This window comes from Alternaria ethzedia, assembly GCF_023757985.1.
Source record: "Alternaria ethzedia strain BMP 0044 chromosome Unknown scaffold_12, whole genome shotgun sequence".
NCBI lineage: Eukaryota > Fungi > Ascomycota > Dothideomycetes > Pleosporales > Pleosporaceae > Alternaria > Alternaria ethzedia.
This window is the reverse complement of record NW_026056205.1, coordinates 44,941-59,520: the sequence shown is the minus strand read 5'-3', so window position 1 is coordinate 59,520 and position 14,580 is coordinate 44,941. Positions and strand designations below refer to the sequence as shown.

General features: G+C 53.4%; 4 protein-coding genes across 4 annotated transcripts; 1 reads left to right on the top strand and 3 right to left on the bottom strand.

Annotated features, from left to right (window-relative positions):
* Positions 1 to 3,516, top strand: J4E87_005575 (uncharacterized protein; the record flags this gene model as incomplete). The annotated part of the gene is made up of 1 exon (XM_049377185.1): positions 1 to 3,516. The coding sequence occupies one exon, from the start codon at positions 1 to 3 to the stop codon at positions 3,514 to 3,516; it is 3,516 nt and encodes a 1,171-aa protein (XP_049232811.1).
* An 876-nt stretch (positions 3,517 to 4,392) lies between these two features.
* Positions 4,393 to 6,723, bottom strand: J4E87_005574 (uncharacterized protein; the record flags this gene model as incomplete). Its single annotated transcript, XM_049377184.1, has 2 exons — positions 4,393 to 6,643; positions 6,719 to 6,723. The coding sequence occupies 2 exons, from the start codon at positions 6,721 to 6,723 to the stop codon at positions 4,393 to 4,395; spliced, it is 2,256 nt and encodes a 751-aa protein (XP_049232810.1).
* A 475-nt stretch (positions 6,724 to 7,198) lies between these two features.
* On the bottom strand, positions 7,199 to 8,781 carry J4E87_005573 (uncharacterized protein; the record flags this gene model as incomplete). The annotated part of the gene is made up of 3 exons (XM_049377183.1): positions 7,199 to 8,213; positions 8,266 to 8,468; positions 8,518 to 8,781. The coding sequence occupies 3 exons, from the start codon at positions 8,779 to 8,781 to the stop codon at positions 7,199 to 7,201; spliced, it is 1,482 nt and encodes a 493-aa protein (XP_049232809.1).
* A 1,095-nt stretch (positions 8,782 to 9,876) lies between these two features.
* Positions 9,877 to 14,382, bottom strand: J4E87_005572 (uncharacterized protein; the record flags this gene model as incomplete). Its single annotated transcript, XM_049377182.1, is given in 7 exon segments — positions 9,877 to 10,154; positions 10,173 to 10,964; positions 10,998 to 11,232; positions 11,251 to 13,411; positions 14,018 to 14,185; positions 14,243 to 14,322; positions 14,374 to 14,382. 7 exon segments carry the CDS (start codon positions 14,380 to 14,382, stop codon positions 9,877 to 9,879), a joined length of 3,723 nt encoding a protein of 1,240 aa, XP_049232808.1.
* Positions 14,383 to 14,580: the final 198 nt, after the last annotated feature.

Sequence of the window (14,580 nt, the reverse complement as noted above, 5' to 3'; positions counted from 1 at the left end):
ATGCCGCTGCTATCGGCCGACAATGGCGACTCGAGCAGGAGTCGCAGCCGCCAGCGCGCGCGCACCGAAGTGGGCGAGCATAGGAGCATGTGGGACCGCCTCAACTTCCAGAAGATCGGCTCCTGGCTGAAGAAGGACGAGCACACGCCGCCGCCCTCGCCCACCAAGCCCAGGATGTCCGAGAGCGTGACCAAGGAGAGCAAAGAGAACAAGGACAGCAAGGAGATCACGCGGCCGCATTCGAGCGGCGGACTGCTGGGGCGGAGAGGCAGCAGGAAAGTCATCCCAGGTCTGCCGAGGCCCCTGACCTTCAAGCGAATGCAGAGCGAGAAGAGAGACAAGCTGCTCGAGGTGCCCGAGACGGAACATCGAAGAGCTGTCTCGGAAGACCGCAAGAGCTCCGTGCCCTCGAAGCGAAACCCCTCGCCCCCGCCCATGTCGGTCCCATCCATGTCCGCTCCAGACGTGCTGAGTCCGCACGAGAGTCATAGCGAGAAAGAGAAGGAGTCATTGCCAGAAATGGAGTCATTTCCCAGTATAGAGCGCACCATTGGCGGCGGTCCCGACTCCAACATACCAGCAGGCGCGCGCCAGGTCGACTATGGCATTGAAGAACCCGAAGACTACATGTCGGCCGGCGAAATGTCTACGATCGAGGGCCCTCCACAACTCCCGCCAGTGGAAGTAGCAGACGCCTTTTCGGACCGCGGCTCCCATCACTCAGGCTCAGATATCGACGATGTACGGTTGCAGGAGGAGCTCGAAGCAAAGTGGATCCTCAACCTCAGCATGCACTTCCGCGACCTGTCGGACCGCGAGAAGTTCTTCGTCACCTTCGCCGAGGAGCCCACCAAATGGAGGCGAGTTACAGTATCGTGCGACTACCGCCATCTCGAGGCCGACTCACTCGAGGCGGATCTCAAGACGATGCACTACCAACGCGACAAGAGCAAGCGCATCTACGAAGCCATCCGCGACTCCCTACCCGATATCCAATTCTACGACACCGTTACAAACCTCAAGCTCGAAACTGCCGACGGTCGTCTCCATGTACACGTCACCGAGGATATTAACGAGGCTATCCCGTACCCGCCCACGTCAGCCATCGAACACCTCGACTGCAAGCGCTTCCGAGAGAGCGCCATCTCTTTCGACTCTCATATCTCAGGCTTCGTATACAAGGTCTCCGTCAACAACAATACGTACATTAAGAAGGAGATCCCGGGTCCAGACGCGGTCGAGGAGTTTTTATATGAGATCAACGCTCTCGTCAGCCTGCAAGAATCCAAGTCAGTCATCAGATTCGAAGGCGTCATAGTCGATGAGCAGAACGAGCTCATCAAAGGGCTACTCATTAGCTATGCCGAGCTGGGCGCGCTGGTGGACGTCATCTACGACTTCAAGCCCACAAGCCAATACAAGCCCATGGGCCAACTCACTTGGGAACGCCGCGAGCGGTGGGCACGACAAATCGTCGAGGGTCTGTCCGAGATTCATGAAGCTGGATTTGTGCAAGGCGACTTCACCCTCTCAAACATTGTCATAGACAACGACGACAACGCCAAGATCATCGATATCAACCGTCGCGGTTGCCCTGTCGGCTGGGAGTCACCTGAGCTGGCTAGGCTGGTCGAAAGCGGACAGCGTGTAACAATATACATCGGCGTCAAGTCAGATCTCTTTCAACTGGGCATGGTATTGTGGGCGCTGGCCGAATTGCAAGACGAGCCGGAGCGCCAACAGCGACCACTAACGCGCACCCTCGATCGACCAAATACAGATGTACCGGTGTACTTCCGCGATATTATCAGAGCCCTGCTCAGCGACTCCCCCCAAGGGAGACCGTCAGCAGCAAGCCTGCTCCAGAAATTCCCTGACGATATACTAGACCGGGACTTCAAGCCCAAGGCTGCCATAAGAAGCAGTGTTTCTACACATCGAAGTGACAAGGAGTACATCGACCCCAGGACGGCAGTCGACCTCGAGGATATATCCAAACACCGCCGCCACTCCAGACAGCAGTCGTCATTCGAGGAAATCAACATACCGCGCACAGAATACCCCGCATCCTCTGGCTCATACATCATTCCCGACAACCGCTCCGACCGTGGACGGTCTCCTGGCCCCTTGAGCATCAGCGAGAGAAACAGACGAAGCGAATACTCGCCGTATCCCGGCCACCGGTCCGTGATGTCGCTCGACGACTCAGAGCTCGAGAATGAGCTTGCAAGCCTGCCAGCTAGTAGAGAAACGAGGTGGGAGCAGATCTACGTTGACGGCGATACCAAGCTTGTTCAGCGAGGATGCGCCGACCTTGACGTCCATGACTTTGTCACGCAAGAGCCGAAAGACATTTGTATCACAAGTCCACCAAACGAGATGGAGAGTTCATTTCTTGGGGGCAGGCCGGCCGATGACACTCCGCTGAGCGTGTCGTTTGTTGGTGGACTTCAGCCACACTCTATGCGAAGCAGCGCACAAGGATCGTCTGATCAGGATCATCGAGAGTTTGGCAACAAGGCCTCCTTTAGCACTCGCGTACACGAACTGGCACAGACACATCCAGATCAAGAATACTTAGATTCAGATGCCTCGCCGGGCTACGAAGAAGGTCGAAAATTCCAGATTCCTGCCTCTGGGGTGCTCACCAACCTGGAATACGACGTTGCTATGGACTCTTCCGCCTCCAATACTTCCCCCCCGTCGCGCGTCAGCACCGGCTCCTTTGTTTTCGATCGTCCAGAACCTTCACGCAGAGTTGGCACGGGCTTCTCAATAGCGCAAGGGTACCGTATGCCAATGCATCAAGATTCAGGCTTCGGAGATTCCGAGCGGGTATCGTCTGAAAGCGAGCGGATACGCCACAGTCTTGACGAGAGCATCAAGGACCTGAACTTCACTAGTGAAGATGAGGCAAGGATCGACGAGCGACTCTGGGATGAGAAAGGAGCCCCCAAGTTTGGTGACGGCGTGCGGGCAGCCGAGTTGCAGATCAAGCCGGAGCCCATTCCCATATTCACCATCCCGGCATCCCCACGCAAACAGGATAAGCAGAAGCAGGCGCGCGCATCGATGCCACCTCCGCCAATACCGAGCGTTGGACCGGCAAACGTGCTGAGCGTTGAAGACGTCCAAGACAAAGCTCTAGAAGAGAAGAACTCAAACACTACCATTCGAGCGCCTAGTAGACGCAGTCCGTACGCAGGGCCAAAAGCTGTTGACTCTATGGATATTGTTTCGACCGACGCCAAACACACCTCCAAGAAATCACATACCATCAGTTCGTCATCCAAGGATAAGCTATCGAATAAGCGAGCGAAAGATCCCTCGTACGACGATTACCTATCACCAGCCGAAGACGACGATGACGATGACGCTAAACAAGCATCAAACGATCTCTCCGACTACCTCACTCACTCCATTTTCTTTGACCAAACCATTGATTACACACGCGAGCATCAGAAGCAGAAGCAGAAGAAGACCACAGGTCACGGTTCGCAAGGACCAAAAGTTTGATATTGAGACCCTTCGTTAACCTTTTCTTTCTATTCCTTTCCATCAACATGCATTCGCTTTAAGCCTTGTTTTTATACCAGAGTCTTTAGTATTATTTTTAATCCTCATGTGTGTATTCGTTCCTTCTCAACTCCTTCCTTCCTTCCTTCTTCCCTTGTTTTGTTAGCGATTTTCCGGGTCATTGGTACATGAGCGTTTTCTTTTCGGTTGGCGGGCGGGCGTTGTATGTCATGATCTAGGCACTACCTCATGATGTACGATTGACTTTTTCTTGGGATAGGCTGTGATGTCTCCATTTCAGGCGTTTGCTTTTGGCTGGATTGGGCAAGATTGGGGATACCAGGTCGATTTAGCATTTGGTAGCATGGGTATGGGCATTCTGGGAATATATTGCATTGTCCTCTTGCATGAGTCGTCTTGAATGTGACAGTGTACTTTCGTTTGATCTATGATGAGGGGATTGGGGACTGGACGAGCGTGTCTAGAGATAGCACATGAGGTCGTGCAATATGAGCAATATGAAGCAATTCAGTCGCCACGAGCACGCCAATCTAGGAAAAAACTAAACACCCTAGAGCCTACGTTGCTGTTAGTTTACCTACTTTGTAGGTTTTAGTCTTAATGTAGTCTGTAGGCCTGTTTAGTTTTTTTCTTGTATGAGGTGCGAGTATCCTTTAGATCATTAGCTCATGTGTGCATCTTCTCTCCTATCAAGAGTAGGAGGCGAGGTAATGGATGCTGTTTTTACATGAACAATGAATTAAACACAGGTATCAGCCATTATCATGACTACAAGTAAAATACAGATATGTGCGAAGAGCGCAAGAGAGAGTCACGCCTGCGGAACCCCGAAAGGAAAATACGGCCATCGATGCATCACGCCTTGACCCTGCCCACCTTCATAGCTTGGACACCCACGACCTCAATCGGTTTCTTCAGTACCTGGCCGTGCTCATCATCCGAGACCTCCTCCTCAGATTCGTCATCCGAAGTAATGGCGTCGGAAGTGCCAGCATCAGAGATTTCGTACTCCGAACCCCCATCCTCCGACGCGTCATCATCGTCTTCGGAGGAGTCGTGTTTCTCGCTCGCGATCTCGTCCTCATCGCTCGAGCTCGCATCCGAATGTTCGTCCTCCGAACTTCCGAGCTCGGCAGCGTCGCTTTCGTCTTCGTGCTCCGTCTCAACCTCAACCTCACTCTCGCTCTCGTCCTTTTCTCCTGAACCGCCGCGCATCTCCACCCCGTTCTTCACCTTATGCTCTTGCTTGGTTCTGTCTTCATGCTCATCCTCTGACGATGACAGCTCTTCCGGCTCCTCCACGTACATCTTTCCTCCACCCCGCAATCCTGGCCCTTCATTTTCCCGAGATTGTGTCGAGCTCGCGGAGTCCCTTTCCTTTTTCTTGTCCGAAGATGAAGACTTACGACTGATCTTGCTGAATGCACGGGATGCGACAGATGGCTTTCGTTCAGGTTTTTCACGGCCGCGGGCCGACTGCTGACTGCTTTGGCTATCCACAGAAGCGCGATTCTTTGCGCTAGCTTTACTGTCGCTGCGTTTGGGATAATTTGTACCTGAGCTGTTTCTGCTCTCATTGCTGGAGGCGTTCGATCTTCGCTGTACTTGCGAGAATGACACTCGACTGTCGTTGCTTGACGCAGCCGATGATCTCTGCGCTGTCGCAAAGGGGTCTTGGGGGTCGTTGTCAGAGGCAAACGGGTTCTCCAGTGTGTCTTCAGGCGCGGCCCTACGTTTGTAGTCGGCAGGCCTCGAGGTGTAGTTTCCTTCGCCATCGTTTAATGAAATGTGATCGGGAGAGTACATTGACGAAACAGATTTCTTGATGGAGCCGTACGACCGTCTTGCTGCGTTGTCAGAGAAAGGGTCGACATGGGCTCCCTCGGCAATTGACGGCATGGTCGCGTTGAAGTCTGGCCTTGCCTGATCATTCATACTCATGCTCCTAGAGCTTCCTTTACTGTTGCTACTGGTCTTTTCGTCCGTGTTGGGGTTGTCGATACCATCGGAAGCGTCGTTCGCGAAGGTATACGCTCGCTTGGGAGTTCTTGTGAGCAACGTTTCACGACTCTTGCGCTCACGCTTCGACTTGGAGGAAGAGTCGGATCTCCGGCGAGTGCGCGGTCTTTGAGAGTCAGAGGGCCTCTTATCGTCCAGATCGATATCTTCGTCATCGGAAACTTGTGCCAGTGAGCGGGCCTTTTCCTCGTTTTCCTGTCGCTGCTTCTCTTCAGCTAGTCTCTGTTGTTCAGCTGCGCGCTGCTTTTGTTCGTCTACCAGCCTTTGTTCCTCTGCTAGACGATCAGCTTCCTCTTGCTTCTGTCTTTCCACCATTTGCTTCTTCCTTTCCGCCATCTGGCGACGCGCCTCTGCAGCTCGATCTAGCGGTTCAGTCGGCTTGATCGCTCCTGTGCCAATGCTTTGTTTACGCTTGACGTATGACTGGGGGCGTTCAATATTCGCGTTATTGGTCTCGACAATCGTAGCCATGCTGTCAGACGACTCGCGTTTATTTGAGCGTGGTGTGAATGGCAGCGCGGGGCGATTGGGCTTTGCCCATTCTTTGGTGCTACTATCGATATCGATATCTGTCATGGTGTCGCGTTCAAACTCTGAAGGATCTCGGAGTACTTCGGGTATTGGTGCATTCGGTTTCTTTGGTGATTTCTTCTGCGCCTTACGCCGTGACGGTTCTAGCTCGCCCTTCTCGATCTTGTTCCATATCTCTGACGCTGCTGTTTGATCTGAGTCATATGCAGTACTCGCAGGCTCTATCTTCGGCCTTTTGGTCACCGTGCGCACAGGCTTTGGAGAGAGTAGCTCGGGTTGCTGTACCTCAGTGGACAGAAAGACTCGCCCAGGAGGTCTGACAAGCCCCTCACCTCCTGAGTACTCAATTCCCGGAGGATGTGGCAGTGGTTTTGCGGCCGGCGCGACGTGTGTGGGAACTACACCCTCGGAGCCGTACCACTGACCGCTATGATATTGTTTGCGCGGACCTTCGAGATCACGTAGTTCGGTGGGCCGCTGTTGCGAGAGACCGGCGATTTCGATATGGCGGCTGCGCTCCACATCGTGGACTGCATAGCGCACGCGCCTGTATGCCCTGTAAATGTAGAATGTACCGAGCGATGCCACGACGATTACAAAACTGACGATGATCGCTGGAAGTACCGCTAACGCCATGGTATCCGATAGGAGTAGTCGGGGACTTAGATAGTCAAAATAAGTGCTTGATGGTATGGATGGGTGGTAATTCTTCGCTGCACTTTTGCTATAGTGCGTACGAAGAGGTCTTTACAAGTCTGTTGCGGAAAAGATGTAGACATTGCTCTTCATAGACTACCTGTGATCAGTCTCTTGAATTCCATTGCTGCAATAGCCACGACGATGTAGTCGGTGAAATATGCGAACACTTCAAGAGTGCGCTGCGAAGTGCATTTCGCCATCTTCACATATCTCGACCACGTTCCGGATACTATTCCGAATTGACTATATGTTATCATTCCTCAAAATGATCACAGTTGCGCAGACGTCAGGAGTTGTAAGAGTATGTGTATTTGTTTGTATTATTTTCATATATTAACACGCATATAGAGCTGCGTTATGAGCATCGCTTCTACACGAGTGAGGTCTAAATGCTCCTCTCATGAACGAAGTTCTAGTTGCAAGTGCCGGATCCGCTCTGGCATCCAGAACCACAGTGGCCTGAAGTAGATCCGCACCATCCATACTGCGAGCAGCAGTTACCGAATGTTGAACCAGCGCAAGTAGCACCACCCTGAGTTCCGCAAGTGCCATCAGTAGACACCTTCTTGGTCGGGGCGGGGGTGGTTGAGCCGCCACCGCTGCCACCAGTGCCAGTGCAGGTTCCGAAGGCAGAGTTGCAGCCAGCGCTGCAGTGATCAGTGGATGATCCGCACCAGCCGTATTGAGAGCAGCAGTTGCCAAAGGTAGATCCAGCACACGTTCCCTTGCCTGAGCCGCAAGATCCGTCAGTGGAAACAGCAGTACCACTGCCGCTGCCACCGCCGCCGGAGGTAGGAGGGGTAGTAGAGCCGCCGGAGGTGGCAGTACGGTACCAGTTCGCCTCGGGCTCACCCATGCACTCGCCCATGGTGACACCGCGGTAGCCCTTTGACTTGAGGTACTCGAGCATGTAACCAGTAAGATTGAGAGCAGTCTGCTCATGGATGTCGTGGGCGATAGCGAGGCGGTGACCTGAGGCGGGACCACCAACGGTGGTATCAATCTTGTTCTTGAAGTTGTTCTTGGCAACCTGGATGTTGGATAGCTGGTTGTAGTCATCCGTGTCCAAGTCGAAGTAGCTGACTACGTATCCCAAGTTCTTCATCACTGCCTGGCAAGCGTCGTTGCAAGACGAGTAAGGAGGACGCATGTATGTGGGGTACTTTCCGATAATGTTGCGAATGGCCATTTCGTTCTTGACCATCTGGTCGTAGCGCTGCGCATCGGTGATTTGGCTAAGATCCTGGTGAGACCATGTGTGGGATGCGACTTGGTGACCTTCGGCAACCATACGCTTGATCACGTTGGACCACTGCGCTGTGCTGTCGATTGCGCCTTTTCCGAGGTTGATTCCCGTGACGAAGAATGTGGCCTTGAAGCCATATGTGGCGAACTGGTCGAGGACGCGGTCGGTGTAGATGTATGGGCTGGATGCTAATTAGTCGTGCTATCAATACGTGGGGTTGTGAATGAGCCTACCCGTCATCGTAGGTAATGGCGACAGTGCCAGCCTTCTTGCAGGCGTAGACACCACCACCTCCGTATGCGACGCTGCCCCTCTGAGGACGGGGGTCGTTGCGTGTGCTGGCTCCACCAGGTGTCTTGTTGGCGTCGCAAGCCGGGCCAAAGTCAATCAAGCAGTCAGGAGCTTGGCAGTGATCTTTGGTCGTTCCGCAGTATCCCTAGAGCGAGTCAGCTATTGTAACAGTTCAAGATCTAAGATCAACATACGGCACCTGAGCAGCAGTAGCCCGCAGCGCACTTGGCGTTGGCGAAGCTGGGTCCGCAACGGCCGTTCTGACCACCTTGGCGGGTTTCCAACATGCCATCCCTTGGCTGAGCGGGGTGTCGAAGCACGCGAGCAGCGACAGGAGGTTTAAAGTCGGCTTGCAAGTCTCTCGGTAGGCCAAACATCTTGGGTGCCCCTGGGACTCCACCATGAGCAGCCACAAGAGGCGCCACAACACCGACGGTAAGGAACTCGGAGAAGCGCATCTTTCCCAAAAATTAGATAATTAACAATAAGACCAAAGTCAAAGTCTTCAAAGCGAGTGACAGCTGCCAAAGGAAAAGATTGGCAAAGTGAGAGACTGATAAAGGCCGGTGTAGGGACGGGGCGCAATAAAATAAAACAACAGCAGCAGCAATATACTTATAAACGCCAACCCCATGCACACATCTCGACGCATCGATAGAAAAAGACCGGAGAGCATGACGTTTCTGGCAACTAATGAGCGTGCGAGCTAGGTATCGCAGATCAAACATCGCGCATTATAGCCAAGAGGCGCTCGCGCCGGCACACCTCAGAACGAATACGAAGGAGACGGCGGGCGTGGCACTCGGGATGTTGGGGGAGATTCCCACATGGGCCGCGCCCAGAGCATGGCTACCGTACTCTGGCGTACGATTGGGATAACAGTGCTGCAGGCAAACCCCAACAACGCATCGCTAACACTGTTAGCACTGCCGGACCATCGAATTGCCGCCGCTGTCATGCTGTCATTCATGTAGGGACCGGGTGTAGGAGGGCTCCCAGCGCGATAAGAACGGCGATAAAGAAGCAATTCCCAGCTGTGCGACGGCGCACCTTGGCTTCAACAAGCTGACTGTTCGGGCGAGGGAGTTAGGGGGCAAAGTCGGGTACAGAAGTTTGCCAAGATTCGGGAGGATGCAGCGGCGGAACCAAGACTTGCCCAGGCGCACCTAGCGACGCTGGGCTGTTCTAAAAACAGAGCTGCATGCATGGCGTCGACTCGCGAGTGCCTTCTGGATGCGGCAATACTTAGTTGCTATTGATTTTTTGACGCTGAAGTTTTTCGCATTTTTGCGCTTTTGAGTTTCGGGAGTTTTGCGCATGTGGGAGGAATCTGGGGAAGAGATGATGTAATGTGGTAGTCGGATCGGGGCTCCGCCACGCTATCGGATGAGGTAAGCGCACTGGCACAGGCGGATCGTGAGATCTGTCTCACTGGCCTAGCCCTACCTAGGTAGTGTAGGCTGACAGAATTCATGCCCTCTGACCGTATCTTCAAGATTAGCTCGAGTGATTTTGCACGTCTGCCTCAGTGTCAATACCCTACTCTCGTATTGCTACTTGGCTTTCCCCGCTCTACCTCTTCCCCGTCCACTCCCTCTGCCTTTGCCACTCCCGCGTCCTCGTGTCGCAGCCGTCTTCTTCCTTGGCGAGTTCCGCTCAGTCATATCCGTCATATCCGTCTCACCATCGCTTCCTTCGGCAAAGAAGTGGCTCTTGACTTGTGCGTCACTTTTCCTGGCTGCCTTACGCCTCGGCGCTGAACGCGTAGATGGCGGTGGTGTTGGTGGGTCGGAAGGAGCGCCAGAGGGTGTGTCGTTGTCAGACCCTGATTCTATGAACGTAGACTTACGTTTTCGCGTGGACGCTGTCAGGGCTTTGGCTCCGCGACCACGTGGACGTCCACGACCACGAGCTGAAGATGTGGTGGTCGACTTGCGACGAGTGGACTTTGGTTGAGGCACATCCTCTTCGTCTTCTTCGTCGCTGTATTCGTCTTCTGGAGGTTCAGGTGCGTCCATATCCTCGTCCGCATCTTCGTCAGGACGCTCGCTAGATTCGCTGGGCGGCTGCTGAAGCGCCTGCGTGAGGGAGATCGGTGTGCGATACGTACTTTCCGCCATAGGCGCGCGTGACATGTCTTTCTTTTCGCCGTGTTCAATGGTTAGATCCCCGTGCTCAGGGTCGTCTTGACTTGCTGGTGAGAAACCACCAGCCATGTCATCGTCGTGTTGTGTACTCTGGTGCGTCCGTTCAGGTACGAAGCCACCGCCAGAATCAGCGCCATCGCCGCGCATGAAACCGCCCTCGAAATCGGTATGGTTCTGAAACACTTCCCATTGCGATTTCTTTTCCCCACCATCTTCTTCGGGTGACACCACCTTTTCCTTCGCTGGCAATTCGACATCCTCACCGTACTCTTCTCGCATTCTTTCCACGATTCTCAGTCCACTCGCAAACTTTCTCCAAAGTCCCAATAGGAACTTCTCCCTCTTTTCTCTCTCTTTCCGCTGTTTTTCTGCCTCTTCAACTTCCCAAGCATCAATGAGCATATCCTCGTGCTCCTGTGCAATCACAACACCGGTTATTACAGGCACAGCGCGTTGCTTTCCAAACTCGAACCCGGTACACGCTTCCGCGTGGTCTATGTTAAGTTTGCGACATATGCGCGCCGTACCCCTGAGTGGAACGTGAACAGCGCCTTTCGGCACCATCGTGGGCACATAAACGTCAATGTTTCCGTATGAGTTACGCGGGATTTTGCCGTCAACAATAGGATCAGGAATGATCCAGTCCGTCTGCGCTTTAGAGAAGAGACCTTGTTTCACTTTCTCACCTTCAAGACGTTCCTGCTCTTCCATTTCGCGTTTACGTGTTACCGTAACAGCCCGCCTGGGTACGAGCTTGAGGGGCTGTTCACCCTCACGTACCTCTCGGCCTTCTTTGTGCCAGGATTCTTGGGTCTTACAGTTTACAACGTCCTTTCGCAGATATACCGGCTCGGTTTTCTCGTTGCCGCTTGTGCCGAAGGTGAAATGTCGAACGATCTTGGCGCCGGGTATGAGTGCCTCCTCGCGACGCAGGTGGCGCTCGAGCACGTATTCAGTGGAGGTCTTATAGCCCTGTAGCGTCTCCTTTCCGCCTTCGTGCATTTCCTTCTTCTTTTCTGGTTCTACCAAGACAAGATCACCTTCATCTTCAACTTCATCCCATGGCTGACGCTTGTCGTGAGGTCGTGCATAGGGGCGCATTTGCGACTTCACCCAGTCCCACTCTTCCCACCGTTTGACCTTGCCGCGTTTGTTGTGTATGGGTATCTTCTCAATAGGCATGCGGACACCCCTTGTCCGACCAGGCCACTTGGGTACATATCTTACAGTGACATCCTTTGCTGTGCCGTCAGACGAGAAAGCGATGAAGTAGGCCGATACCTGCCTCGCCCTGTCGGCCGTTCCACCGCGAGCGTAGAACTCAGAGAACTTGTCTAAAGACGCCGCACTCGCGATTATTGCCTTGGGAAGCGGCGAAACTGCTATAGGTGTATGGGTGAGATGAGAAATGGCCTCTGTCCAGTAGGTCGGAAATGGCAGTTCATCGCGGACGTTGCGTGACTTTGGCGTTTTCTTAACAGGCCGCTCATCTTCGGATCCCGAAGAGATAGATATGACACTGCTCAGATCGCTGCTATCATCCGGGTCAACTTCGGCCATTTTACCACCCTTATTCGTAGCGGCGGGAGGTTTTGCTTTGCCATTTGTGGTTGTTGATTTCGAAGGCGTGTTATTGTCGGCAGGTTTTGCATCCTTCAGTTTTTCCAGATTCCTAGGCGTTCCTTCTTCGCTCTGATTCCAGCCATAACCAATTGGCTGTAGACTGACTACCATGCGGGCCTCGATGCCGAGCCCTCGTACTAAAGCGGTGAACAATTGCTCTCCCAAGTCCCTGCTCCCCTCACATTTACGAGCTCTGTCGCGAAATGCTTCTAAGTTCTCCACTCGCTCGCCAAAAGTATCGGGATGATCGGGGTCCTCCCTCCAGGTATTGATCTCGGCTTCTAGCGTCGATGGCGAGAGGTAGCCGCGTTTGCGTAGGCTCGGAGTTGTGATTTGGAACTTGGACTTCCAATAAGCAGAGAGATACTTGAGGAGGCGAAGTAGAGGATCCCCAGCTGACATGTTTGGGGCTTTCGGCTCGAGTGGTTCAGATGTCGCGTTCCAATCGCGACCCTTCTTGGCGCCTTTGGCATCGCCCTTGCCCTTGCCCTTGCTTACGGGAGCTTTCTTCTTGTCTTCGCGAGCAGATGATCGCTTGTGCGGGCTTTCGTACACTTTGACGCCGTTCTTTCCGCTGTTCTTCCATGTACCCTTCTTGTCTTTCGTCACCTGCTTGGGTGGAGGACTCGGCGCCCTCTGCACAACGACAAGACTAGGGCCGTCTGTGATTCCGGCGTTATCCCAGTACCTCTCCAGTTCGCGCCAGCAGCCGGCCGACATGCCTTCCACTAGTATCTTCTGCACTTCCTTGTCTTGTATCCAAGCGTTTCTTATGAGATTGTGGTACATCAGGCACTGTACGTGCATACAATGTGTGACATTTCGTATTTGCCGCTGTATCTTGGATGCGCCCTTTTGTCCTTCCGATTTCGAGTCGAAGGCGGTCTTTGGCGCGGCGGACAGGGTGAGGGCGATGTCGCCAGTGATGACGGGTGCAGGACCGTGGTCTGGTTTATTGTTATTCTGCGCACCAAGCGCATCTTCCCAATCGTCGGCTTCGCTCTCGTCGCTATCACCACCAGCTGTCGCCCTTCCCTTGCCTTTGCCCTTGCTTGCGCCGTTCAGCGGAACATCTTCGAAATCATCTTCGCTGCTCTCCGGTTCTGACAACTCGCTGTCATCATCTTCTTGTTCCAACAGGGCTTTGGTCTGGGCCAGCGTGAGCTTGGCCTTTGGCGGTGCGTCGAGGGTTTCGAAGACAGACTCTTTGCCTTTGCGCGTGGGTGCAGTAGCTTTGCGAGCGCGCGCACGCTTCGGTGGCGGTTCTGTTTGCGGTGAGGCGGATCGCGAGCGCTTTCGGGAGAGGATGGGCGGCATTCTGATGCCTAGTTGTCGTTAACGCGATCGTGACATGGGGACAGGCGTGGTGCGACTTGTTTGTGAAGGTTGAGGCTAGATGGCTGGAATGATGACGCACTTTCCCCTGTTGGAATTCCGATCTGGCGGGACGATCTCGTGCAAGGACCCACAGTCGCGTGGCGCCTTTTCGCGCGGTCACGAGCGTCTCACGTCACATCAGGCACATTGTCCAAAGTCCCTGCATTGACATTCTACTACTCCAGCCCCGAGCCAATTTATCCTGTGCATCATAATTGCTTATTTGCTAGCCCCAATCAAGACCGGTCTAGCCTACGAGTCTCGTGGAAGCCAATAACTCTTCTCAGACCTTCTTCCAAAGTATCTCTATCCATTGAGAAAAGAAAGCGGAAATTGCCTGGCTTTTCATCATGATATGCGTGGCCGGCCGACATCTCTACGCCGTGATCATACAGTGCCTGTCTCAATTCATCTTCACTCCGCCACGTCGCGCTCCGTAAACACGCCGAGAGATCGATCCAGAGGAAAAACCCAGCGTTACTAGGTCACATGGTCCTGTCAGTGACTCCTGCCATGCAACAGCTCGAAAACGCTGGGGTGTACTTACGCTTGCTTGTAATAGCGAATTCCAGCTTTGTCAAGTCCCTTGGTGACAAGCTCTTGGTGTTCACCCAGCACCCTTGCACTCTCGGCTAGAAATTGGTTGTGCCATTCGTCGTCCTCAAGTATAGTAGTGGCTATAGCGTCTGTCACTGGTGATGCGCCGTGGAAACGTCTGCCAAGTAGACGTATTAGCCTTCTTAGCTGTACATGGGTGCTCAAGCAGACCTACGCTAGAGATTGCACAGCTTGACCGAGTTCTTCGTTTCGGGTGACCAGACATCCTAGTCTCAGACCAGCAGCGGCGAAGTCCTATCAACGCATCAGTTACAACAACCATTTTTCGCACAAAAGTGGTCTGACCTTCGACATCCCGTACATTACATGGACAAGCTTATCATCAATGATGCCGGCCATGTCTACAGAGAGTACTGATGTAAAGCCTGGATGAGACTCATCCGTTCGATACACTGACTGAGCATAGATTTCATCGCTGATGAGATGTATCTTATGCTTTGAACAAAATCGTAGTATGGCCTCGAGAGCTTTGTGAGTATAGCACTGCCCTGG